The 27,944-nt window shown below is 42.9% G+C and overlaps 2 protein-coding genes across 4 annotated transcripts; both read left to right on the plus strand.

Annotated features, from left to right (window-relative positions):
* Positions 1–2,602: 2,602 nt before the first annotated feature.
* Positions 2,603–6,481, plus strand: DNAJC28 (DnaJ heat shock protein family (Hsp40) member C28). Its single transcript, XM_054196377.1, has 2 exons — positions 2,603–2,754; positions 4,601–6,481. The coding sequence occupies exon 2, from the start codon at positions 4,654–4,656 to the stop codon at positions 5,764–5,766; it is 1,113 nt and encodes a 370-aa protein (XP_054052352.1). The 5' UTR covers positions 2,603–2,754; positions 4,601–4,653; the 3' UTR covers positions 5,767–6,481.
* A 4,615-nt stretch (positions 6,482–11,096) lies between these two features.
* Positions 11,097–27,263, plus strand: TMEM50B (transmembrane protein 50B). Of its 3 annotated transcripts, none has more exons than XM_054196404.1 (7): positions 11,097–11,148; positions 19,828–20,004; positions 20,611–20,723; positions 21,771–21,838; positions 22,855–22,947; positions 23,179–23,236; positions 25,665–27,263. In XM_054196404.1, the coding sequence occupies exons 2-7, from the start codon at positions 19,906–19,908 to the stop codon at positions 25,708–25,710; spliced, it is 477 nt and encodes a 158-aa protein (XP_054052379.1). In that variant the 5' UTR covers positions 11,097–11,148; positions 19,828–19,905; the 3' UTR covers positions 25,711–27,263. The 3 variants fall into 3 exon arrangements, with proteins under 3 accessions (XP_054052379.1, XP_054052389.1, XP_054052394.1); XM_054196414.1 differs by having other exon boundaries at positions 11,110–11,207; positions 19,829–20,004; XM_054196419.1 differs by lacking the exon at positions 11,097–11,148 and having other exon boundaries at positions 19,829–20,004; positions 25,665–25,758; positions 25,859–27,263.
* The last annotated feature ends 681 nt before the right edge of the window (positions 27,264–27,944 follow it).

Here is a 27,944-nt window from a genome sequence, read left to right on the forward strand (position 1 = left end):
AGACATGCCTGCTACAAGTCTTAAGCATCACTTACGTATAGACTGCCTTAGATTTGCAAAGTCACAGTTTCACGTTTTCTACCTGTGACTGAAGAGCAAACCACGACAAGGAAAGAAGAGTCCTATTTCTTCCAAGACAAAACAAGAATAAAATTTCCTCTCTTGTGCAAAAGTTTTTGGAATTTTTTTCTTATAGTCTGTAGGCTGTGACAATTCAGGTCAGAACAGAATTTATGCAGCCCTGAAACGTCTCTCTGCTACATGACTGGCCAGAAAAAGATAATTTAAACTTGCGTTAATTCCAACAGGTCAATTTGTCTTACAATTATTTAACCAAATTGTTTTCTTACATGATGAAGTGAATATGCAGCAGAGAAATACAATATACAGGTAAATTTCCAATATAAAATTCTGACTTTTACAGAAAGTGAATTTGAAATTTAAAAAAATACAGCAAATCATTATGTAATGAATAGAAGAGAAAAGCTCTCTGAAACGATGTATTTTAGTGTTGTTTATTCACCAAGATAGCATACTGGCAAAGCTGTAACAGGATGATGTGTCAGAGTATAATGCTGGAAGCTGTAAAATGAAGCAGTTTGTTCTACGTGGTTGTTGCTTCCTTTCAGCTGTCAGTGCCACCATTTCACTGGCTGGATATGCAGCATGCTCAATCACACCCTGATGTCAAAAGAATATGGTTTAAAAGTTGCATAAGTGCTTTGTGTAAAATTGTAATAGAACTTTGATTGAACTTTAGCTGAACTCCTGAAATTAAAACTTAATTGGGCCTTTTGCACCTGGATTAGATGCAGGAACAATTAATTGAAAGTTAGATCAAAGAAAATGAATTGCTGAAGGATTACTGTATCAAGAGCTTACTGAAGGGGAGCAAGGCCCATGGAGGGAGTACATTCCTGGTCTCTGATCTAAGTATGGGATGACAAGACGTAGAGTCTTTGGAGTGGAGTCTAGATAACAGCGTCTAAGAGAAGAGCCTTAGGAGGTTGTAATACTAAAATGCACACCCTCTTGTAAATAATGAACACAGTAATTAAGGGGAACTCCCAAAATGTTTAAAACATTAACTTGAACACATATGTATGATGAGGGATGGTACAGGAACTGTAGCTCATCCATCAGCTGTATCTTATCACTATAAATATTGGATTGTCAGAAATGTGCAGCGTGCTGGCTGCTGTTAAACGCCTGGCACATGATTCTGCAGACTTGCAATAAAGACAAATATTTCAACTCAGTGTGTTGATTGGTTTTTGCACATCGGGTGAAGAACTCTTATTTAGGGACAACAACCCCACTAAGTACCATTAACAAAAAACACAACGTTTTTGTTTGTTTGTTTTTTAATAATAGTCGGAGTGCTCAGGGACAGAACAAATGATTTGTCTTCCATCTGCTAGGCCTGCATCTGGGTCCTCCTTTCCAGGCTGAGGATGAGAACCGCTTTTTGGCTTGGGGTTTCTTTAGCTGAAGTTGCCATTCCCTGACAGCCAGCTGATGCCATGCATGGAGGCCGCAGGAAAACCTAACAGGCATTACCTGCCCTGCAGCAACACAGCAGAGGCTGGGAGCCCTGGGTCACTACAGGTCTGGCACTGCCTTTTTGAGTGAGGCCAGTGAATGCCAGCTTACTCCACTGCTTAACACCGCTGCTCAGAGGCCTTCAGAGCATTTTGACAACCGTGTTATCGGCAAGGAGAACGCTGTGAGAGCCCAAGCCTTTGTCAGGTGAAAGCTGCAGGGGAAGCTGTGACACAAGCCTGTGAAGCAGCAGGGGAACTTTTCCTCTAATAAGGTGGAACTCATTCAGGAGAATGAAGGCTAAAAAGCAGTTAAGGTCTACATGTATAAGCGTACATCTAACAAAAGATTTAACAGAATCATACGATGGAAGGTTGGAAGGGATCTTAAAGACCACCTAGTTCCAACCCCCTGCCATGGGCAGGGACACCTCCCACTAGACCAGGCTGCTCAAAGCCCCATCCAGCCTGGCCTTGAACACCTCCAGGGATGGGGCAGCCACAACTTCCCTGGGAAACCTCTTCCAGTGCCTCACCACTTTCACAGCGAAAAATTTCTTTCTAACATCTAATCTAACTCTACACTCTTCCAGTTTAAAGCCATTACCCCTCATCCTATCATGACATACCCTTTTATAAAGTCCCTCCTCAGCTTTCCTGTAGGCCCCCTTCAGGTACTGGAAGGCCGCTATAAGGTCTCTGCGGAGCCTTCTCTTCTCCAGGCTGAACAACCCCAACTCTCTCAGCCTGTCCTCATAGGAGAGATCACTATTTTTCATAATAAAAACCGTTCCTTCCACAAATCCTCACCGAGGGCCGTTGACGCCACAGCCCCACCACAATCTTCAACGCCGCCGGGCCGCAGACCACCACCCTCCCCCGGCCCCGCCGCACTGCGCATGCCCCAGCCGCCCGGCCAGCCACGGCCACCCGCGCAGGCGCCGTGGCAACCCGCCCTTCCGCCTTCTGCCGGTCGGCGGCTACGGCAGGCTTGGGGCTCCCTCCGCTGGCGAGCGGCGTGGGGGCGGGCCGGCCTTCCCGCCCGCACATGCGCCCCCGGTCGGGCGCTCCTCCTGCCGTTAGGAGACGTCCTTGAGCGAAGGGTGAAAGCAGTCGCCCTTCCTCTTCCTCCTCTGTCGTTGGCTCTTGCCACGCCCCCTCGGGCCTACCTCCCTGTGCGGGAGGGGGAAGGGCGGGCGGCGGCAGGGAGCAGGTGAGGCAGGGGGTAGTGGGCGGCGGGGCTCGGGGCGAAAAAGAGCGTGTCATGGTGCGGGGAGTCGTTCCCCCCTCGCCCAGCCCCACAGAACGGCCGTTAAGCGCGGGGGGGGGACACGACACACGAGATGCCGGTAACTGCGTTCCTCGGCCCTCCTGTGGCGCATCGCCTCAGGGGCGGGAGCCCCTCCTTGTCCCCGCAGCCCGCGCGGGGCGGCGGTTGGGGGGCAGCCGTTGGGGCCGTAACGGCAGCGGGGAGCCGCGGAGGGGAAGGCTGACTCCTCCGACAGGCCCAGCGTGGGGGGGGGGGGCGGTACGGGGGCCTTGTCCGCCCCCTTTTTACCGAGTCGCGGTGGGTAGAGCCGAAGTGAAACGGCTGGGGAATAACACCCACACCCACCCACCCACCCACACACGGCAACACGGCATCCTTTGATGCCGTGGGCTGAGAGCCATACGTAGCGCTCGATACAGTTTGTTTTTAAGCACAAATACATTCAAGTCAAGTCTACAGAACTATGAGAGAGTCTGCTTCCAGTCAGTATGTTGAATTTCAAGAGCGTATTCCTTGATCTTTCCATTTTAAGTATTAGTTATTTGGAGTTTTGTGGCCGTATGGAAGTAAATTAGTATCTTTGCCAACCACCTAGAAGGATAGGTATACTCTGTATCATAAACTAAACAACAAAAAAAAAGCCCTACAAAAATACTGATAAGGTCCATTATAACAACAACAAGCTGATGATTTAATACCTTAACCTGGATCAAAATCAACTGAAAACATTCAGGATTGATCCAGTCTTTCATCCAGTCCCAAGCACGTCTGCTTTCCCTTCTCTTCAGTTGCGTTAGTGTAGAAGGGCAGTTTGGTATATACAGAACATATAAACACTGTCTATTCCTTAAGCTTAACCTTGGTTTAACCTAGTTTTATGTTTGGAAAGGAAGTCAGCAAAGGCTTTGTTGCAGTCACTGATGAATCTGCAAAAGGAGATTCTTGAGCACTGTGTGGCATTTGTCGTAGGATTTTCATTAATAAGGAGGAGTTAGCTGATGTGTAAAGTGTGTGCAGTTTGTATGATATTTTTCTGCCTTTGATTTTATGGGAAGACTTGCATTGTTTGCTGAAGGTGTTCCTTTTGCTGTTTCCCAGAATAATTCAGAAGCACTGATATACCTGACAGAATGAGATACTGTCTGCTATTGATCTGATCTGATCTGTTTATAACCTTACCTGGCACAAGTGAAGGAGATTGGCCACTAGGATGTGAGAACCCGGCTGGGATACAAGAGTTAATCTATATGAATCTATAGAGTGCTACTTCAGTTATTGCTGTGAAATACCAGAAGGGTACTGTAATGAAACCATTCAAGAATGCACCAAGTAGTAGATCTTAAGGAATTGATGTATGTGAATAGAAAATTCAGTTAATGGCTGAATGTCATTGTACAGAGGGAAAGGGATAGATTTGTTTCTGTAGAATTACCGCTCAATGTGAAGCATATTTCCAGTTTACATTGCACTGAGTTTGCAGAAAGGCAATAAAGCTTTGGCCTTTTGGGAATTCTGCAGTGCAAAAAAACCTATCCTACTGTTGCTATACCAGGAGAAAACTATACTGTGAATTAATTTTCATTTACATTGTAATACTACTACTAAAATAGTAATTAATAAGAAATGCAGATTTTTATATTAGCCTGTAAAAGCAAATAACGTTGTATTCTACCCTGAAATTTTGTAGCGATTTCTTTAAATAATATAACAAGTTAAAGGTAAGACTTAAATCATGTAAGTTCTTTTGAAAACCATGTTTAACACAATTTTTATAAAAATGTGTTTATAGGTCATTGTTTATAATGTAGCTGCATCTGAAGAAATTGAAAGTGGCTTTGTGTCATGCTGACTAACAGCATAGGGCATCATTTAATGGTACGTCAAGCAATGATTCCAAGAAACCTGAAGCCGTTGCCCTACATTTGTGGCAGCAGAATGTTGTCGGGTTACAAACCAAAAAGGAATGTCAAGGACTTTTACAAAATTCTGGAGCTTGAGGAAGGTTGTTCCCTTGATGATATCAGAAACTCGTATCGAAGTCTTGCCAAAAAATACCATCCAGACAGCGGTTCTGCCACAGCTGATTCCGAAGCATTTATGAAAGTAGAAGAAGCGTACAGGGTCGTGCTGAGCGATGTGACGACCAAAAAGAAATCAAATGAGAACAATGAGGATGAGGAAGACCAGTTCAAACCAAAAGCACCGCAGCATAGACACTACTTGAGTTTTGAAGGCGTTGGTTTTGGGACCCCAAGCCAAAGAGAAAAACAGTACATGCAGTTCCGAGTAGACCGTGCTACTGAGCAAGTGTTGGAGTACCGGAAGCAGAGACTTGAAAGCCAGTACGCTGGGACTGACCTAATGAAAGCCAAAGATGTGAGGGAGAGCAAAAAGGTGAAAATAACGCAGGCGGTCGAACGGTTGGTTGAGGACCTCATCCAAGAGTCGATGGCGAAAGGAGACTTTGACAACCTCAGTGGCAAAGGAAAACCTTTGCAGAAATTTTCCGACTGTCCACATATCGACCCCATGACTCACAACTTGAACAGGATTCTGATAGACAATGGGTACCAGCCAGAGTGGATCCTGTTGCAGAAAGAAATACGGGAAACCATTGAGCGGTTACGGAAGAATATAGTGGCATCTAGAAGTCAGCTTGGAGGGCCAATGACACCATACAGGCAAAAGCAATGGAATTGTATTTGTGAGCAATTTATAGAAGATATCAGGAAACTAAACAAAAGAATCGACAACTTCAATTTAGTCGTTCCTATTCTGAGCAGACAAATGGTGCACTTCAGTGCAGACAAAGAAATTGTTCGAGCACAAAAGACTTACGAAGCACTGATGGAAAACAGAGAGGCTTCTAATTCAGACACAAAGGAAAATGAAGTGGAAAATGTTAAAAGGTTTGGGTGGAAGTCTTCTCTATTTAAGTGGTTAAACCTACATTGAAATAAGATAATACTAATTCATCTGTCTCGTCAAAATTTTGAATGCACTTTATTAATGAAACTTGTAGCACTAGAGAAATTTCGGGTACACTGAAGATGTAAAATCCAGCTGTCCACTGTTACACCAGTTAAAAGGAATTGGGTTGTCTGATGTGCATTTGCAAGTGCTTAATTGATTTATTTGTAAATGTTGTTAAGAAACAAATAAATTCAGTTATCCTCTTGCAGTTCATTTTACTGCTGCTTAAAATTAACACTTCACTTTAGCGTAGAGTTTAATCACTTAGAGTCTGTTATCAAAAGGTGAAACTGAGGCATAAGAAAAACATGTTAAGGACAAAGTGGAAGTAAAAGTCTCGCTGTGCCCTGTTAGTTCGACCTTTATCCTTTCTTATTTAAATGCTTACAGCTCATAAACTGTTTCATGCTTTTTTTAAAAGTGCATTCATCTCTTCAAGGTTAAATTAAATGGGAATGAAGGGAGGGTTCTGGATGTCTGGACTTGGACTGTACATTCTGCAGAAGATTCGTTTTTGGATCTGGCTTTTAACACACAAGGTCTCAGAAAGCACCTCAGCAAATAAGGAAGACTGGCCAAAACTGTACCCCAGTCACAGGGCTTTTGGAGGCAAGAGGAGAATGGAATATTAATTTTCAAAAGTAATTGCACCATTTAAATATCTTAGAATATTGGCATTAAAGAGCTCATTGTGAAATACTGCTGTACTATTAAAGTTTCTGTGCAATGGCTTGGAAAAATCTCCATGATGCCAGGGATTTATTTATCTTCAGTAACCCCTCAGCTCCCCACACAATTTGATTTTCCTGGGGGACTTTGCCTTTGAAAAGGTGCCACTGGATATATCCGTTTCTGTGCGGACCCCCTTCCTCACTGATGCCCCCGTGACTCAGACTGTCACTGTCTCTGCATGTGCAGGAGTTGTGCTGCGCCCTGCCGGTCTGTGGGAAGGTGTCCCGCAGGCTCTGGTGTTCCACGGAAGGGGGATTTCCACTCTTCAGGAGTTTCAGAAATGGAAGCTAGATAGATGATGGTGGCAACCACCGTCCTTTGGCAGATGACCCAGCAGCAGCAGAGGCTGGGTTTATGGGTTTACTTTTTGGGGAGATAATGCTGCATGTGCTCCTTTTGATCTCCGTGCTCTTGCTCAGATAGATAAAGTCTTGACGTGCAGGCAGAACATTATTTATGTTTGTTGGCAGAATGGGTTAACTGAAGTATCATTTGTCAGAGGGTATTGTATAATCTAGTAATATAGTTGAATATAATTTATGTATTGATAAATGCTATGGGTTTTACCTATCACTGAGCTTTCAAGCCTCTGTGAAATGGCAAATAAGTAATAATGGCAAGGTGTTTGTCATGTTTTAGAGAATAGAGTTAATCTTGGCTTCCTTTTTGTAGGAATTAAGGTGGTAAAAGTGAAGAGAATGGCGTTATGTGCAGGCTGATCTGTTGCCCCTAGGTCAAGCCACTGGGGTGCTTGTGCTGTGCCCTGCCCTGGTGTTAGCTGAAAGGATTAGATCGTGGCTATTAGTTCCTTTCTGCCGAGATTCAGTTAGGAGGCAGAGGTATATTACTGGTGCATCGGTCAGTTAGGGCAGCCAGTAATTAATGTCATCTTCAGCGGCTCCCCAAGTTTGCAAAGATGGTAAGATATAATGGGTGCCTTGCAGACACAGGAGTTAAGTCCTCAATAGTGGTGAAACGGGAACAAAATGTGTGTGTGGTCTTGATCTGCCATATAAGAAGCCCCCATCTAAATGCCTGGGGAGAAAAATCAGGTTCCATGGCAGTCCTCTGTGTCTGGGGTCTCAGTAAGAGCTCAAATTGCTGTCCTTTCCTTTGATATGATTAATTGAGATCATGGCGTTAGACCAGGCAATACCAGAAGACTTTGGCCTCATAAGCTTTTCACTTGTTTTAGCAGCTGCGTGTATGAATGTCTGTTTATTTCAATAACTTATCTATGCATTCTTGCTTTTAATGACAACTGTAAATTAAGCATACTTTTATGGAAGTCCTTTGACTGACATAGTGCTCTTAAAAAGATCAGATTTTGATTCTCATTATGATCTACAGGAATTGGATCTGCATTGCTGCTTAAACTAATCCAGCGACAGATTTAAAAAGAACTAATTGCAAATCAAATTCATTGCACAAGAGTAAATAGAAACCAGATTGCAGTAAATCCAGCTTTGATGGAATCCACTTTGGCTCACAATGAAGATAAGTATCAGCAGTTTAAATGTTTAAAGTTGCAGTAATGGATGAGTCATCATAGCGAGTGATTTTTATGTTCCTTTTAAAACTCATTGGTTTTAAATGGAGTAGATGTGACTTGACACTCAGCACTTTAAATCAGCCGTATACTGCTGTCATGAAAAATTGCCAGGCACAAAAACCGACTTCTTCAACAACTACAGCAACGATGATGAAAAAAATAATTTAAATTTTTATTTCCCCCAGGTGTGTGGAGGAGTATATTTTTGCAAGGCTGGTCTATTTTTTTTGTTGCTCTGAGCTCACAAAATCTTAAGAGCAGTATTTAGTCAGTACTTCTAGAACAAGTAATACCAAGTACTGCATACGAATTGAAAGAACCCAGAAGAGAATAGCCTTCAGAAGTAATTTTTCTGTCTGACACTAGACTGTTAATTTGAATTTGATGGCTGTTACCTTATTGCTGACCTCAAAAGGATGAAATCATTGCTGATTCCAGATACAAATACATGTTGCTTATTCCCAGAAGTCCCTATGTTTTGGTCTAATTACTCTGTGGCTTGTGGCTTGTAAGGCTTATCTAGATGACATCTTACTATGAAGAGAAAATATTGTTATTTATTATTAAGATATACTAATAGAGGTATCAGTTTTTCTCAGTTTAAGGAATCTGTTTCTTGCCCAACAGTCTGATGGCTCTTGCAAGCACTATTAGCAAGCTATACAATTATACGTGTTTGTGCTTTCCAATAAAAGGAAAAGACACACAGCTGTAGGCTATAGAATCATAGAATGGTTTACAGTTGGAAGGGACCGTAAAGATCATCTAGTTCCAACCCCCCTGCCGTGGGCAGGGACACCTCCCACTAGACCAGGCTGCTCAAAGCCCCATCCAGCCTGGCCTTGAACACCTCCAGGGATGGGGCATCTACAACTTCTCTGGGCAACCTGTTCCAGTGTCTCACCACCCTCACAGGAAAGAATTTCTTCCTAATATCTAATGTAAATCTACTCTCTTTCAATTTAAAACCGTTACCCCTCATCCTATTGCTCCACTCCCTGACACAGAGTCCCTCCCCATCTTTCCTGCAGGCCCCCTTTAGGGAGGCCGCTATAAGGTCTTCTCGGAGCCTTCTCTTCTCCAGGCTGAACAACCCCAACTCTCTCAGCCTGTCCTCACAGCAGAGGTGCTCCAGCCCTCTCATCATCTTCGTGGCCCTCCTTTGGACTCGCTCCAACAGGTCCATGTCCTTCTTGTGCTGAGGACTCCAAAGCTGGACACAGTATTCCAGGTGGGGTCTCACAAGAGCAGAGTCTGAAGTAAAGTCTCAGGCTGTCTTATAAACTGAAGGGTTTCTGCGTATGCTGTAAATGTTCAGGCTGCTGAATATCATTCTGTTTCAGAGTAATAACAGCTCTCGGGATACAGGTGGAGTTATGGAGAAGGCTCGGAGGAGAAGGAATAAAAGTGAGGAGAAGCAAGCGCAGGGCATGCTCTAAGGGACAAAGACAAGTGGTAAATTTTATTAGTTGGAGAAGCTGCCACTGCGGGGGAGAAGGGGGTGTGTGGCGTCTCCCTCAAAGCTGTTGTGTTTCCCTGGGTGTGGTGACCACGCAGTTTACCTTCCTACAGCTGAGCTCAGCCAGTGAGCAAACAGAAAGGTGTGTGTGCACGCGTGGGGGTGGGAGGGGTGATAGGAAGGGCCCAGAAGGGAGAGAGGAGATTCAGGGGAAAGCAAAGAGCGTGTAATGCTTCCAGGTGAGGGTGAGAAGTTGGTGGCACACACGTTTATAGGAATTAAAGTTGGTGAGTGGATACATGTGAATTACTATCAAAAAAGGCTATGGTCCTCTTCAATGAGCACCAACTTTTTCTTTATGGTATGGTGCTGAGCATCACGAGTAAGAAACCACCGTTGCTATTGTCCTCTCTGCAGTGGATAACCTGGGCCAGATAAAATGAGAAAGGAGGAGCTGCTTCAGGAGAAGACCATGGCTTAGCTCCAGAGCTGGTGGAACTGGCTTGGCATAGGGCAGAAAGCAGGATGTATGAGAACCATCTTCTAAGTCCTATAGATTTTATTAGATTTCCATGCAGAAACGGGGAATGGCCTACCCAAGGATGTTGTGGTCATGGAAAAAGCCGTGTAGAACACAGTGAGCACGTATAACTGAAGGAAAAAAGGAGGGTAATGGAGAGTAGACGACTTTGGGTACAACTCCTAAATTTGAGTAGGATTTCATGGGGTCACAACTTAACTGCTGTTTAACGAGAAACTGAATGTTCTGTTGCCATTTGGTGCCTCTTTATGGGCCTGTCTCACAGCGACAGTGCACCTTTTCTGCCTTAGGGCCCCATGTTCCTCTTCGTGAGCTGTCTCCTTGGAATGCCTTCCTCTTTTTTTGTTTATCCGGTTCCACTCTCAGATTTCTACTTCTCGCTTTTCACAGGCTGACTCTGTACTTTTTTTTTAATGTTATCTGAGTGTGAATGCTCAAGACCAGACGGTTACTAACTTCAGTACTTAAATTCATCTGCAGTGTTTTGGCAATCTTGACATCCAATCTTTTGTAATTCTGTATTTTCTGAGGAGATGGTGCTTCCTGGAGGTGCCTGTGGTTCTTGGGCAAGGGATGGTCTGGAAAGCCAGAAATAGAGAAGTGAATCCTGCCTGTGGGAAGCGTGAACGGAGTCCAGTGAGGGTCAGAAATTTTGGGTCAGATGGCCTGGTTTTGGGCACGCTCAAAGCCACGTCTCAAGCGGACGCCTATTCACGGCCGCTTCGCAACGGAAACGTTCCGAAAGGCTTTCCCGGGAGAGATGCTGGGACGAGCAGCGGAGGGTGGGGCGGGGTGGGCGGGGCCATACGGGACCACGCCCTCTCATGACCCCGCCCCCGCCGCGGCCTCCCCCTCCCTGGAAGAAAAGGGGCGGGGCTTGCGCCGGACCCTCCTGCCGCCGCTGGCTGGCGTGGGCGGCCGCCTCGGCCAATCGTGGCGCCCCCTTCCTCACCCGGCCTCCGGTGACGCGGCAGCGCTGGCTTCCGATTGGCGGGCGGCCGCGTCGCTCGCGGGTCTCAGCCCCACCTCCCACCCCCACCCCCGCTCCCGGCAGGCGGAAGAGTCTCGCCCAGGACGGGGGTACGTGCGGCTGGCGCCGATGGGGGCAAGGGGCGGCGGGGCAGGGGACGGCCACGGCGGTGAGTGGGGGACGGGAGGCGGGAGGGTAGCGCGGGACACCTACGTCCGGCGGCAGTGCGCTCCTGCCCGCTTGCCTCCAACGGCCCTCGCGCGCCCCGCTGCCCCGGAGCCGCCTCCCCTCGCCAGGCCGCGGGGGACCCTCTGCTGCCCCCTCCGCCCCGGCGACCGGCGGCTCTTCCCTCCGCCCGCCCTCGGAGCTTGAGGCGGCTGCCTCGGTCCCGGCCCGGTGCCCTCCAGGCACCCCTCGGTGCTGGCCGGTGGCAGCGCGAAGGGGCTTGGGGGGGGCGTCCGACCACGCTTCCCTGCCCGCCGGCCGGAGCCGTGACCTTCCGCCGTAGCGCGGCCGCGGGAAGCATCGGGCCTGTCTGTCCCAGGGGTGGCGGCGGGGTTTGTCCCGACCCGCCGCAGGGCCACGGCCGGGTCTTTGTCAGGTTGCCGCCTGGCAGCGGAGGCGGTGGGGCTGAGCAGAAAGTTTGAGGTCCGTAGGTGAAATTTTCTTGAAAAAAATAATTGTTTTTTTCCTAAGTAATGCTGCCCTCAGTGTAACAGTTACTGCCAGGACTTTGATTGCTGCTTTGGGATTCTGCCTCATATCGCCCCGTCATGGCTTGAGCCCATTAAATAAATATCGATGCACATAATAGACTCTCGTGAGCAAAAATAGGCCCGTGGTTAATTGCAGGATTGATCTTTTTTTCCTGCCTCTCTCAAGTCCTCAAACTTTAATAGCATGCTCAGAGAGTACTTGCTGTGTAGACAGTGGTCATGTTGCTCTGGGGCTGAACATCACACAGATTCGTGTAAGGTTTCTGTTTAATAATTTTTCCACACAGCCTTATTTTGTGTAAGTTCATTTAAAGGTTCCTTTCTGTTCTCTGTCTGTCTTTCTGTAATACTTAAAAACCAATAAAGCATAGGGCTATGGCATATGGAAAACTGAAAGTGAAACTGCATGTAATTGCTGAAATGAGTGAGTAGTATAAAGACCCTTCTTAAAAAAATTAGTGGACTTGATAGAAATGTTCACATAAGCTCCTTACAGTGACTGTACCTTTTCATAGCATGTGCGTATGGGGAAAGTATGTAGCTTAAAGCATATTCTGATTGGTTGCTTGTGGAAGGTGCTGTCTTCTTTGAGGAAAACAGGTTTTTCTTATTGACTTTAAATTTCTTTTCTTCCTTCTGTCTGTCTCTTGCTTTCTTCTTTGGAAATAGGAAGACCCGTTCATTGCTAACCTGACAGTACTCCAGGGCCCTCGCGCAGCTTAAGACAGTTTTCTTTGTGCAGGATTTTTGTATTTTCTTGCAACTGCTTTAATATTTTGTTCAAGTAATGAATTCATTTTGGGAGAGAGAAAGTGATTTTCAGATGAAAATTTTGAGCTCTGGTTCTTGTGTTTTCATTTCACTTCATTTGTCTGAATAGTATACTAGCTGTTTTTATCTGAGTGCTAGTGTCTACCAAGTACTATTTTTACATTGAGTATAACTGTCCTTGTTAGTTCTTCAGTCACCAGTTTGTTCTTGCAAGTCTTCTTGTGTTTCTGTTTATTGGACTTGAGTGAGAAATGTTTCCTGAGAGCAGTGGGAGAACCTGTCTGCCCTTGGAAAAGGGGAGGAGACAGATTGTAGGAAGGGCATTGAAGGACAGCTAATGCAAAGGGGTTTACCTGTTTCCTTGGTGTGAAGTATGTGGATGTAAAAGTTTAAACCAAGAGAGTGAAATTTGTACCTTTATTCAGGTAAGAAAGTCCAGCTGAAAGCATCTGTCTTCATCAGAGTTTTCTGTCTTTGTAGTAGGATACATTTGGGCTGAAATCTGTATATGTATCCATATTAACCCATATGAGGATAAACTTTAGCCTAGCTCTGGTGGTCTTGGTGGAGGCTCAACTTTGCAATGTCACTGGTCTTTCATAGTTGAAATACAGCTTGTTATTTTCTTCCTTCTTTGCTAGGGTGTTGAGAACTACATATGTATGGAACGTTATCATAGAATCACAGAATGGGCTGGGAAGGACCTTCAAAGAATATCTAGTCCCATCCCGCTGCCATGGGTAGGGATGTCTTTCCATGGATCAGGTTGCTCAAAGCCCCGTCTAACCTAACCTTGAACACTTCCAGGGATGGGGCATCAATGGCTTCTCTGAGTAACCTGTTCCAGTGTCTCACCATCCTTCCAGTACAGAATTTCTTCCTTATGTCCATCCTCTTTCAGTTTAAAACTGCTGCTCCTTGTCCTGTCACTACAGGTCTTGGTAAAAAGTCTCTCTCCATGTATCTTATAAGCCCCCTTTAAGTACTGGAAGGCCACTATAAGGTTTCCCCGGAGCCTTCTCTTCTCCAGGCTGAACAACCCCAACTCTCTCAGCCTGTCTTCACAGGAGAGGTGTTCTAGTCTTCCCAAATGGGAGCCCCCCCATTTTTGTGTCCCTCTTCTGGACCCACTCTAACAGGTCTGTGTTTGTCTTGTGCTGGGGACCACAGAGCTGGAGGCAGTACTGCAGGTGAGGTCTCATGAGAGTGGAGCAGAGCAGGAGAATCACCTCCCTCCACCTGCTTCTTGTTATGCAGCCCAGGATATGACTGGCTTTCTGGGCTGCAAGCATATGTTGCTGGCTTGTGTCCTTCTTTTTTTTTTTTTTCCATGGGGCCGCTCTCATTCCATTCATGTCCAAGTCTGTATTGACACTGAGGATTGCCCCAGCCCAGGTGCAGGACCTTGTACTTCACCTTGTTGAACTTCATGAGGCTGGCATGAGCCCACTCCTCAAGCCTGTCAAGGTCCCTCTGGATTGTGTCTCTTCCCTCCAGCGTATCAGCGTACCCTTTTCCTCTAGTGTATTAAAACCAATGTTGTATAATAGCTAGGTGGTTATTTAACTTGTGAGAGGGTGGCCAACCTGTTGCGTTTGGGTTGGCTTTGTACTGACCATGCTTCCAGTAAGTCTGATAGGCACTATGCTTACCTTTTAAATGAGAGCACATGAAATTAGTTGGTTGGACTGTAGGCCGGATGAATTGTTCTGGCATCCCACAGTTTGCTTCCTGCTGTCCTTTTTTATGGAAACCCCACAGCCCTTATTCGTCTTGCCCTCTACACGTGGGTGCCCTCAATTGGGTGTGCATTTGATCAAAGATGGCATTGTCCTTTCACAAAGAGGGGAATATCCACGCGTTGGTCACAGAACATAGGCACTTTCAGTAATGCTGGGAGAGATGGTATGTCACTGCTTTTTAGTTAGGTGTCTGTGAAGTCTGTACACATATGGGGCTATGTCAGTAGAGTGAGAAATGTTTAATTATTTTTACTGTTAAGTAGGGCTCTCTTGAAATCCCTGTATGAAAGACTCCTTTGCAGAATTCTGAATGGCATCAGTTAATACTTAGATCATCTTAGCAAAAGGGCAGTGGCACCTTTGTTTCCTTTTACTGCCGATTGTATTCTTGCATGCCTGCTCTAGCACTAAGCTTTCTTTGTGAAATCAAAGCTATGTTCTGGTGTTAGACATGTAGAAATAATTCTAGACTTCTTGTCTGTGTTCTGTTGCAAATTCTCTGCACCTTGTTTCTCCACGTTTGTGTCTTATTCCAGTGAAACAGGAGAATTGTGTTGTCAATTAGTAGTCTGCTGTAGAAAGACCACCAGCAGATAGTGTTGATCCTGTCTGTTCACGTTATGTAGGGTGCTTCTGTCCTGAGCACAAAGATAAGGTTAAAGGAAAATTCAGGTTTGTGAGCCAGCATTAAGCACCAAAAATACAAATTCCATTAAAATAATATGCTTTGGCAGAAGGTTGTCCTGTATCTTAGAAGACATTTAAAAAAAAAAATCAACTTTTTCTAGCCTCCCTAGCTTCACCCTTTTGTCACTAATGCCGTTGTGAAAACTCCATTTGATATCCAATAACAGTTAAGTATTGAGAGAGATTTTTTGTCTTGGATTTTTGAACTGAGCAAAATGTCTCTCGTTTGTCACCTAATATTTAAAAACACTTCATTATTGAGACATCTTTGTGCAATGTATGGTATCATAACTGACTTCTATCATTACTGACTTTGCAAAGTTGAAAGTGTTTTACTAGGATAAATACTGCTTAGTTTTTGGATTGCAAGTTGGCTTAGTTATATTATCTGGCAAAACAAACTATATATCCCCTTTAAATCATAGAAGGGAATGAATTTTTTCATTTTGTTTCAGCCTTTTGAACTAGAGCCTTTTTGCAGCAGTAAAAAGATTTCTTTCATTAAGTCATCCAAGAATTTGACGGGCTATTTCTTAAGTATCACAGAATTGTTGAGGTTGGAAGGCACTTCTGAAGGTCATCTGGTCCAACCCCCATCTCAAGCAGGGCCACCCAGACCTAGTTGCCCAGATGGCTTTTCAATATCTCCAAGGATGGAGATTCCACGACCTCTCTGGGCAACCTGTGCTAGTGCTCGATCACCCTCACAGTAAAAAAGTGTTTCCTGATGTTCAGAGGAAAACTCCTGTGTTTCAGTTTGTGTCTGTTGCCTCTGGTCCCACCACTGGGCGCCACTGAAAAGAGCCTGGCTCCATCCTCTTTGCACCCTCCCTTCAGGTATTTCTATACATTGATGAGTTTCCCCTGAGCATTCTCTTCTCCAGGCTGAACAGTCCCAGCTCTCCCAGCCTTTCCTCATAGGAGAGTTGCTCCAGTCCCTTCATCATCTTTGTGGGCCCCCACTGGGCTCTCTCCAGTGTGTCCCTGTCTCTCTTGTACTGGGGAGCCCAGACCTGGACACAGTGCTCCAGGTGTGGCCTCACCAGGGCTGAGTAGAGGGGAAGGATCACCTCCCTCAACCTGTAACACTCTTCCTAGTGCAGCCCAGGATACTGGTCACCTTCTTTGCTACAAAGGCACATCACTGGCTCATGTTCAACTTGGTGTCCACCAGGACCCCCAGGTCCTTTTCTGCCAAGCTGCTTGCCAGCTGGGTGGCCCCCAGCACATGCTAGTGCGTGGGGTTGTTCCTCCCTAGGTGCAAGACTGGGCAATTCACGAAATCCAAAGAGTTGGAAGGGACCTCTAGAGATCATCTAGTCCAACTCCCCTGCTAGAGCAGGATTGCCTGAAGCACATCCCTCAGGGCTGCATCCAGGCGGGTCTTGAAAATCTCCAGAGAAGGGGACTCCACAACCTCCCTGGGCAGCCTGTTCCAGTGCTCTGTCACCCTCACTGTAAAGAAGTTTTTCCGTGTATTTGAACGGAACTTCCTATGTTCCAGCTTGTGCCCATTGCCCCTTGTCCTGTTGCTGGGAACCATTGAAAAGAGCCTGGCTCCGTCCTCCTTAAACCCACCCTTTAGATACTTGTAAACATTAATCAGGTCCCCCCTCAACCTTCTCTTCTCCAGGCTAAAGAGTCCCAGCTCTTTCAGCCTTTCCTCATAAGGGAGGTGCTCCAGTCCCATAATCATCTTGGTTGCCCTACACTGGACTCGCTCCAGTAGTTCCCTGTCCCTCTTGAACTGGGGAGCCCAAAACTGGACACAGTACTCCAGTTGTGGCCTCACCAGTGCAGAGTAGAGGGGGAGAATGACCTCCCTCGACCTACTGGCCACAGTCTTCCCTATGCAGCCCAGGATGCCATTGGCCTTCTTGGCGACAAGGGCACACTGCTGGCTCATGGATAATTTGCTGTCTACCAGGACCCCCAGGTCCTTCTCCTCAGAGCTGCTTCCCAGCATGTCCGCCGCTAACATATACTGGTGTTTGGCATTCTTCCTCCCCAGGTGCAGGACCCTACACTTGCCTCCAACTGGACTCTGTGCCGCTGATCACAACCCTCTGAGTTCTGTCACTCAGCCAGCTCTCGATCCACCTCACTGTCACCTCGTCTAGCCCATACTTCCTCAGCTTCCTAATGAGGATGTTATGGGAGACAGTGTCAAAAGCCTTGCTAAGGTCAAGGTAGATGACATCTACGGCTCTCCCCTCATCCAGCCAACCCGTTATAACATCATAGAAAGCTATCAGATTGGTCAGGCATGATTTGCCCTTGGTAAATCCATGCTGACCACTTCCAATAACTTCCTGTTCCTCTATGTGTTTGGAGACGACATCCAGAATGAGTCGCTCCATTACCTTCCCAGGGACAGAGGTGAGACTAACCAGCCTGTAGTTCCCTGGGTCCTCCTTCTTGCCTTTTTTGAAGATTGGAGTGATGTCAGCCTTCCTCCAGTCCTCAGGCACCTCTCCTGTTCCCCATGACCTTGCAAAGACAATGGAGAGTGGTCTAGCGATAACATCTGCCAGCTCTCTCAGCACTCGCGGGTGCATCCCGTCAGGGCCCATGGATTTATGAATGTCCAGCTTGGCCAAGTGGTCTCTGACCCGGTCCTCCTCAACTAAGGGAAAATCTTCCTCTCTCCAGACCTTCCCCCTTGCCTCCAGGGTATGGGATGCGTGAGGGACGGCTTTATCAGTGAAGACCGAAGAAAAGAAGGCATTCAGTAACTCTGCCTTCTCTGTGTCTTCCACCACTAGGGCACCCGTCTCATTCATCAGTGGACCTATATTTTCCCTAGTTTTCCTTTTTCTGTTGATATACTGGAAAAATCTCGTCTTGTCTTTAACTGCAGTGGCCAAGCTGAGTTCTGATTGAGCTTTGGCCCTTCTAATCTTCCCCCTGCATAGCTTTGTTATATCTTGATAATCTCTTGTCAAACTTCACGATGTTCCTGCCAGCACATTTCTCCAGCCAGTCGAGGTACCTCCGGATGGCATCCAAGTAGAGGGTGAAAAATAATTTCTCTTGTTATTGACATATCTGAAATAATTTTTTCTAGTGGCTTTTCTTGACCCGCTTTAGAACTTTGTTATGTAGAACTTTACATTATGTTTGAAGGAGATGATTTTATTTAGGTATGTTAATGATATCTAAATGATCCATTATAGGGAAAAAATTCCAAAGGAGACTATAGCTCTGAAGAAATACAGCTTCACTCATTCTGAAAATCATTCTGAAAGTGACTGAAAGTGATTTGACATAGCCACCCTTGTGTTCAGTGGGGAGAAGAAATAGTGTGGCATGTTTTTTATCGGTTTACTCCTACCTGTGGCCAGCCGCACCACAGGGCGAGAACTGTGTAGTCTGTGGTGACAACAGCAATGGGAACCATGAGTTGAGTTCCAGTGTGGGTGGGCAAGGAGCTGGGAGGGGAAGGGAGGGACTACTGCAGGACAAGGAAGAGACACAGTCATGGTTTGAAGAGGAACAAACAAAGTACAGATAGAGCCATTTTAAGAGTGGAAAAGATGGAAGGGCTGTAGGAGCCCTTCTGTAGTAATACAGTGTGGCAATTTTGTGGGACAGTTTTAGAAAGAACAGAGACCTGAAAATCTAGGTAAAAGTGTAATCTAGGAAAATAACTATATGGTTGAGCCCAGATGCTGTACAAAAATAAAGTAATTTTGGAATTGGGTGACTGATTTTAATGCTTTAAGGTAGCATCATAACTGTGGATGGATTTTTGGAACTATACTCGAGAGGACAAACTTTTATCTTATTCATAGGAGGTGGCCTGTGTTCGTAGTGTAGGCAAACTCTGTTTATTTTTAGTTCACTTAGTGTGTAGACTTCTAATTACCATTATTAAGTAGGAAAATATTCTATATCAGTCTGTCCTGTAACATAATAACCTTTGTCTGTTGTTAACCTCTAGTAAGTATCCAGAAATTATTTGTGGCAGGCTGGGAAAATACAGAAGTTGACAATACTGAATCAAAATAGAATGGCATTAAGAGTGGCTGTGAGTCACTGCTAAATAGAAAAACGGTAAATATTCTAACTGCTGACACTCAAACTTTATATGCAGATCATCTTACGCTGTGAGAATAGATGCGGTGTAGTGCAGAATCTTCTGTAGCTACTGTCTCACCAAATTGTTGGAGAACTGTGTTGTGTCAGTAGTCACTTTCTAACACTAATTAACTTTGCTTTCCTCTTCCTGTATTTAAAGTTCTGTGTGATCCTCCCTCTGTGAAGCAGGACATTCTTTACCCTTGGTATTAGTTGATTCACTGAGTTGATCCCTTTTTCCCTGGGTTAGAAAGGCGCTATATTCATCTTTTTTGGAGACTCTTATGCGGGGTTCCTTGGCCTGACTCAAAGACCAAGTTCTGGTCTGCGTATGAAGCCCCGTTGTACGTATCTTACCTCTTTAAACTGTTAATGCCAGGGAGAGCATTATGGTTTAAAGATGAAACTTAGATTGAAGTATCTGCTCTTTTTGCTCCTGTTTTTTTGCTTGCTTTTATTTTTTTTCATACATTTGAACAAACAGTACATTCTATTTAATCTCTCTTCTGTTTCAGATACAATGATTTACATATAATGCATAAGTTTTTGGGTTGTGTGGTGATTTTATTTTGTAATTCTGTTTGTAAGGTAGGCTGGTTCGTTGTGGGTTTTTTGTTGTGTTTTTTTTTTCTTTTAAATATAGCTCAATATAGAATCCATAGAGTATACAGAATACTTAATTCTGTATTGTAAAAATTCTAAAAACCCCACGTTGTAAAAATTGCCCATGAGAGTTGTCAAACATCTCAAGATTTTGCTACTTTGTATTAAATGCATCTTTGGCTGTGTTTCAGGTATTTAGGACACAGCTGTTAATGGAAAAATTCATGTACAAGTACAAACTAAGAAGGACAGCCTAATCTTTGAGGAAATGGCAGGATTCCTAGACAACTTCCGGTGGCCAGAGTGTGAGTGCATTGACTGGAGTGAAAGAAGAAATGCCATCGCTTCAATAGTTGCGGGTGTATTGGTAAGTTTTGAGAGGATGTGAATCATAACTGTGGTGACAAATTTGGAAGTACAGTTAATTTGTGTTGCAAATTTCGTGAAGCTTCACTCTTAACTGCACCTGAAGCCAGTATATTTCTTTATTTTTTTTAAGTGTCATCATTAGACAGCTTTTTTACGAGTCACATAACTTTGCATTTTGTCTGATAATGATATACTGTTTCTGCTATCTCTTCTTTAAAAAAATTTAAATTTCTAGTGGATTTTTTTCATAATCAGATATGTTAGAACAGCTATGTTATACATACTTTGTATCTCATGTGTGTTTAGAATCTGGATTGTTGTTCTTGAAGCTGTACAGGGCATTTAACTGTACACTGATACTTAATCTGAATAGAAAATGTAACCAATTTCCAAATGATCCTCTGAAAACATCAATGTTGAGGTTTATGCAGAACTTGCACATCAAGCAGATTTAAGAGTCTGACTTAAAGCTAATAACTTTCTAGAATAGTTGGTACTTGTTAAGAGACAATTAAACCGATGGTATGCAGGAACATTTGTCATGCTTTGTCTGCCTGTCTCTGTATGCTTCCAGCCTGACAATACTGGTCTCTTTTATTCCTAGTTTTTCACAGGTTGGTGGATAATGATCGATGCTGCAGTAGTTTACCCTAAGCCAGAACAAATGAACCATGCGTTCCATACCTGTGGGGTGTTTTCAACACTAGCATTTTTCATGTAAGTGTATATAAAGGGAGTTCTGATATAAACATGAACTGTTACAGTTTTGACTAGGCGACATGGTTTATGATAAAATTTTGAATCACTTCGTTATAAATTCCTTACGAGTAATCTTGTTGTACCTTTTTGCATGGCAATGTAAAGGCCTTTTTTCTTTTACCTATGGCCTTTGTTCCTGATCGTAGTCTGTTTGTTTATTGTTCTGTCTATGCCCCTGTTCCTGTGCTCTTTGGCTGAACGTAAGAAAGCAGACCTTCCTTTATCCAAGTGGCTTTCTATAATAAGTATTTAGATTACTAGATCAAAATTCATGTAATGCTGCCCAGTTACTTACCTCGATATAAAACCTTTGACTGCATTTTCCTCTGTTTTTAAATAACTTTTATAGTTGTCTCTGGCCCAAAACGTCCTCAAATGGGAGAGGTAGTATTATTATAGCTAGTGTTATAAAGATGTAAATGTGTCAAGCTGGAAGGAGAAGTAATAGCTGTTATTGAATCTTACAATAGTGGTGAGGAAAAAAAAAAAGTATGCATTTGGATATGCAAGACCTTCTTAAGACTTGGTATCTGAAAGTTTCTGGGTTTTTTTCCTCGTCAGTGTAAGTCATTTTAAGAAAATGTGTTGTCCCTCCTTACAGGGTGTCTCTCACTTGAATACTTGACGGTATTCATTGCAAGGGAAAGCAACTTCTATCATAATTGTGAGACACTGTGTTACTGGCTCTTATTATTCCTGTGAAGTGGCTTTAGATAATATAAAAACTTAAACAGCCAGAAAGAAATCAGGAATATTTCAGTCTCTAAATAGGGCAATTCTTTCATCTTACAGGTCTGTTAATGTAAAAATTTAACTAAAACTCATGAACAAATACAGGATTTGCTTGAATTCCAGTTGGAATCCTTCCATTAAGGGACATGTAATAATATGTGACTATACAGATCTTCCCAGAATTTGTTGCATCTTAGAAAAAGCTAGCTTTTTACTTAAACTTTATTAGAAAACCAATTTAATCTGAAGTGTATACACCTTTTTTGTTCCTAGGATAAATGCTGTTTCAAATGCACAGGTGAGAGGAGACAGCTACAGTGACGGATGTTTAGGAAGAACAGGTAAATTAACTCTAAAAATCATGCCGAGTTGAAAGACCGATTATTTACGTGTTGGGCTCTTTTTTTGAAGTGGTGGTTAAACAAATAATAATCAGAAGTTAAGGAGTAGGAGAGAACTTCTGTGAAGTTAATTTCTTTACAAAATTAACATTTATAGATGAGTACTGTCTTTCTTACAAAGGTGAACTCGGAAAAAGTCAATTTCTGTATATCTTGGAATACCTAAACTTTCCTCTGCCAATCCTTTATAGCTGCTGGAAGAAATAAATTTCTGCCTTGTGGTAGGCTATGGAGCAGACATTCCTTAACAATGTCTTATTTTAGAATATGTTGCAAACACTCTGGTTCCTTTGTATGTCACCTACTGTGTGGTGTCTGTGGACTTGCTGTCCTTTCTCTGCTTTCATTTGTAATTCCCTTACTATTTCCCATGTGGATCCCAGCATCTGTTTTCATGTGATTTGTAGAATGCCTCACTGGAAATGTAGGATTTACTGATTTTTGAACGAGCATACGATGCTTTTTTGTCATTCATAAATCAGCTCGAGAGAATCTTTGCATAGAAATATTTTTCCTTTCCCATGAGCAAGCAGGTTGATTATTTTCAATGGCGTCCTCTTCCTTTTTTTATTGGGTAATGTCTAGCTCTGGTAGATGTTGCCCTTCTGAAAACACCTTTCTGAAGTAAACACTTACCTCAGAAACACTATTGCTTTGTCAAAGTACCTCATCATTAGTCCACTTTAAGTTGTGTTCAATGATGTTATGGGCATTCCCTACAGGTGAGGGGAAACTTCTGGTAGTTGTGTCTGCTCACTATACTATGGGGTGTCCATCTTCTCTTTGTTTTACTAGAGAAGGCAAAATTTGGTTTATCTTGTCCTTGGAAAGGGTTAAATCCTGTATCCTTTTTGCCTTCAACAAGATAACATACCGTATCGCACTAGTAGCTTGGATCATCTGTCACTGTGGATAATAGTCTATGTGGTTCTCAGAGGTTTTAATATTTCCTGCAGGTGCTCGTATCTGGCTCTTCATTGGCTTTATGTTGATGTTTGGTTCACTTATTGCTTCAATGTGGATTCTTTTTGGAGCATATGTTACACAGAGTAAGTTGTTTTTTGTTTTTTTGTTTTTTTTTTTTTAATTTTCATATATGGAAAAGTACTTTTGGTGTGAGCCAAAAGGCAGAAAATCCAGAATAATGGAATTGTGTGGTCTGTTCTTCTCAGAGCCATGCCATCTAAGTTTGTAGTCAGAGAATGATACTATGCATAGTGTTTTAAATACACCTTCCAATGCAAAAGAACTTAATATTTCTTTTGTTACTTACTTTGCAGACACTAATGTTTACCCTGGATTAGCAGTGTTTTTCCAAAATGCGTTGATATTTTTCAGGTAAGTTATCTGGGCAAATTTCTCTCCTTCCAAAGGAGTATCCAGCTTATCTGCTTCAATGCACACTGATAATCCTGGACAGTAAATTCTGAAAGCTGGAGGCTGACTCCAGGCTTGACCTTCCAAAATGTGGAGTTTGCTCCTCTGAACGCAGGACCCTCCGTATTTGAATTTATTACCCACCGTGACCTTTACTTGAGGAGGGTGGCGCGTAAGCCAAAGCGACCTCTTGGGTCACTGACGTTGTACAGAGAACTGACGTGATATTATTCGGTGCATAAACTGATCAAGCTATTTCTTAAAAACCTATTTTTTTTTTAATCTCTGCTACTTTTTTCTACTCCCTTTGCTCCAGTGCTTAGAAACAATGTTTTATTTGCCCCTTCCCAGGCCATGAGAGGCTCTTCGTTCCCCTCATGCTCTTGTTAGTCCAGCTCTTTCTGGTCTCACTGAATTTACGGCTGTGGAATGTGGATGACTAAGGCTATAGACAGTATCCGGGTGAGATACTGTCGGTGTCTTTGGCTCATGGCAATAGTGCTTTCATCTCTGCACTACAAATACCATGGCATGTATCCGAACAGCACTAGGTGGGAGATCCTATTGCCCTTTTCCTGACTGTTTCATACCGATGGCTCGATTATCTGATAATTGATACAGCTGGATTTCTTTCTACTAAACGAGCTTTCAGTTGTTAAAAACAATATTATTTTTTTTTCTAAGAGCACGATGGTACATTTTGTAATATTACACTTAAATCAGTTTCTCTTATTTTGCTTAATATCATTAAGCATATCATGTGACACTTTGAAACTATCTGTAATAACTCTTTTTACATGTATAATGCATTCTGCCATCCATGAATTTTATTAATTCATAAAAGGCAACGAAAGCATTAAATAGTGTAAGTTCTGAGATCAGTCACTGAAGAAGTTCACATAACCTCCTCTTTTGCAAGCTCTTACCCACTTAAATTACTGTGATAACAATTTTCCTTTTAGTACCGTATCAAATGCTTTGCAGCGAGCTGGATTGACTGGCTCCACTGTGCTTCCCTGTTTGGAAAATCAGTTACGTTCTTGCAGAAAATAGCAGTTCCTAAATCTCTTCTGTAGTCTTGCACATGATTGAAATGGGGTACTGATGAAGGCAGACTTTTGAGAATAGTTTCCCCATGCCTGAAGTCTTTACTCTTATTTCAGTAGTTTGGTGAACTTATTTCTGAAGCTGCTTTTTGTTTCTGAAAATGTCTTTCCTTAGTTTCTGTTGTACTCTGTATGTATGTATGTTTTAGGTTCATTTTTTTTCTTTTATCTTCTAAAATTTGTTTTCAGGATATGAACTGTGAGACAAATTACAACCTTTTTAGTTTTAAAAAAGAAAAAAATCCTTGTTTTTTATCTCACCATGCACTTTAGGCAGTAACTTTTGAGAAGTCCATCCATTGTCGTAGACTCCTTTCCTTAGACCATACCTGGGTCAATCAGCGATGCCCCTCTCAACATCCTTATCCAAAACTTTTGTTCTGGTGGAATCGAATTCTCCTCCGTCAGTGTCGTTCCATAATTTCTGTATTCCCTGAACGCTGTCTCTCCTTCAGGACTTGTAATTTGGCCCTGCTTGTTACTCCACCAGGCTTTTTGACTTAGTTAAACTAAGTACTTTACTAGTATTAGTAGTTAGTTAATTGCCCAGGTGTCCAGCTTGTTTGACTTATCATCACTTGTAATCGCTGTTCTCAGGGTCAGTATTTCTCATTTCCCTGCCTCCTCATTCTCTTATGATTTAGTGTGACTGTGCCCTTCTCTGCCACCTGTTTGTTGGCTATAAGAAAAAAATAATTTGAAGTATAAAGAACAATAAGGAAATCATGCTTGGTTTTGTTCCCTCAACATTTTTTTTTTTGATTCAAAAAAGTATTTAATTGCATCCAACCTTATACAAGGAATTTTGGAGATCAAATTGCAATCTGGATCTCACTTATGCACCACAGGATCAATATTCTTTCTGATTGTCTAATAAAAATTTAATTGCTTAGATTCTATCTTAGTGTGATGCATTATGTTCAGCTGATTGCCAGATGCTGGGGTGAGACTTGCTGCTCTGTAACTCTGTGGATCAGTCCTAGAATCTCTTAGATAGCAAATTTTTTTTTCTTCAGAAGGGCAGCTGCTTTTACTGTGAGACTGGCTATTTTTTTTATTTGAGCAATTGCTTCAGCTGGATCTCACCGTTTTAGCAATGCATAGTAAATTAAATATAAGTATAAAAAGCAGATACTGACTTGAATAAAAGTTAAGGTTACTGGAGGCATGGTGATTTGCACTGTAGATAGTATAAAATTATAAGGGTACTATTAAAATTACCTTTTCTACCTTATGTGTGGTCTGATTATTTTTTCTTTCTTTTTTTTTTTTTCCTTCTTTAGTACTCTGATCTACAAGTTTGGAAGAACAGAAGAGTTATGGGGATGAGAGATCACGTATAGCATTGTCTATTCCATACTTGCTATGTCGTACTATGTATGTAGATATATTTACATTTATTTGTTCTTGTTTTGCTTTCTAATTGTATGGACTGAGACAAATTACAGTTTCTGTAATGAGCTCCCTCTTTTCACAGGACAGATTTGTGAATATGTACATAAGACTGTATATATCTTAAAAAGGGATACGTCAGGCTTTCTTTCTGAAATCTTCAGGCTTATTTCTTCAAATACATGGGTTTCCATCAACTCCTAAGACTCGATCTTCCAAACCTTCACGTGTGTCAGAGACTCCAGTGGAACAACTAGTGAACAAGTAGGATAAAGCTTGTTCCCTGTAATGGGGGTTATTACTTTTATGCGTAGGTGAGCGAGAGCCGATTTCGTGAGGGCTGCCTGTGTCACCCAAAGGAGTAGCCCCAGCGCATGGATGTGTCCCAGCTAAGCTTAACGAGGGTAAATTCTATTGTATGCTGAGATAAGAGCTGATTTTAACGATTTTGTATGACTGTTCAGAAAAATATAAAGTAGCTATTTTTTTGTAAAAGGTTATGAGTTTTTAAGCAAGGCCCTATATTAAGCAGGATCTGCGTGACAAATCAAACTGTTCTTGACTTCTGATTGCTATAGCACAAATGACATTTGGTAGCACCATGGTCCTTAGAATTAATTTCATGCTGTTCAATGTAGTAGATACCAATTAGTATTTAATATATTTACTGATATTAGAAGAAAAAAACCCACCAAAACAAAGATGAAAACTGATGCCAGTCATACTTAAGGGATATGATGAACAAATGAGAATCAGACTAACATCTTTAAAATTATACTGGCATAATTTTCTTCAGGGGAAGCTTTTTGCTGATAAATGAACACTTATCCTGCTACCCATTATTTTTTCTATTTAAAAGGCAAGCATTTCAAGTGGGGATATAGTAGATGTATTTATTGCTAACACTCTTACCTTGAAATACTTGCCAGTTTTAGGGCTGCCATTTGCCCCGGTTAAAAATGTATTTATCTCCTAAATTTCATGGGCACTTTATGGGAATGCGTCCATTATCAAAATCCCATTTCTCCTAGCTGGAGTACACAGAAAGGGCGAACAATGCCATTTTATAGCTTTGGGCTGATCTTGTATATTCATCTTGCTATTGGCGACTTCCTTATCCCATGAGTTCTATGTGGTTTTTAAAGCATTTGAAATCTACCTTGCGTCTAAAAGCTTTTATAACTTTCTATGTATCCAGATCGCTGACCAAATGGTATTAAACTGCAGAATGTAACTTCTGTGCATGGTTACTGTATACTGTTAGTCATCTAACTGCTCCCTTGTGGGAATCTCTCCAGTGGACAGAATATGAAGCAAATACTGCAGCTGAAATTGTGCTACTGGCTGGACTAACGTCATCCCCATTTCACCATCCTGCAGTGAGTTAGGATATATTCACTGGTGTTAATCATAGCTTTGTACATAAGTAAGTTGTCTGTTTGGTTGTAATTTCAGAAAACCGCAATAAACTTTATCTTATGTTCTCAAAATAGTGAACTTCACCAAGTTAATTGTACAGGACTCTACTTAAATAGCTCAAGTAGCAGTGAACTTTAGCAAGTCTTACACCAGCTAATAAAACCAAGGGTTTTGTTTTCAGGTCCGTCAGTTTCTTGCTGAGGAGCTTAGGAATGTTTGGTGGCTTTTTTGCTAAGTGAGAAACAAGTGTAGGCTAGAACTAATCCCACTTACGGTATCTTCCACCTGATGCTTGAACAGCAAGAGTGAAGTGTTTGACTCTGGAGGAACTCTTAACAGTGTGCTTTAATGCAAGTTCCTGGTTAAAAATCAGTATTTCTTTCAGAAGAGAGACAGCTCTGAGGGTGTGAAAGCAGATGTAGTGTAAGAACCACCCAGGCTTCATTCAGAATATCCCGAGATCCACTTTTACACCACCGGCAGTTCCAGCGCAGGCCAAGGTGGACTGGGATGGCTCATTTTAGGTAATGCCTTTGCCGGCTGCAGTTGTGAAGAGAAACCTTGAATTACTCCTAACAAAAAAAGGTTTTTAACTTTGGCTTATTTGTGTAACTGTAAAAATATTTAGTAACAACTCTCTCCAACCAAAGTCTAGCGCAGGGCTTAGTCAGGAAGTTGTATGCTGTATTGCTGTATATTCACAGATGTTTTAATTGCCTTCTTATCTATATCCTCTGTTAGGCATGTAGGTT

The sequence above is a fragment of the Rissa tridactyla genome, chromosome 1, assembly GCF_028500815.1.
Source record: "Rissa tridactyla isolate bRisTri1 chromosome 1, bRisTri1.patW.cur.20221130, whole genome shotgun sequence".
In the NCBI taxonomy this organism is placed as follows: Eukaryota; Metazoa; Chordata; class Aves; order Charadriiformes; family Laridae; genus Rissa; species Rissa tridactyla.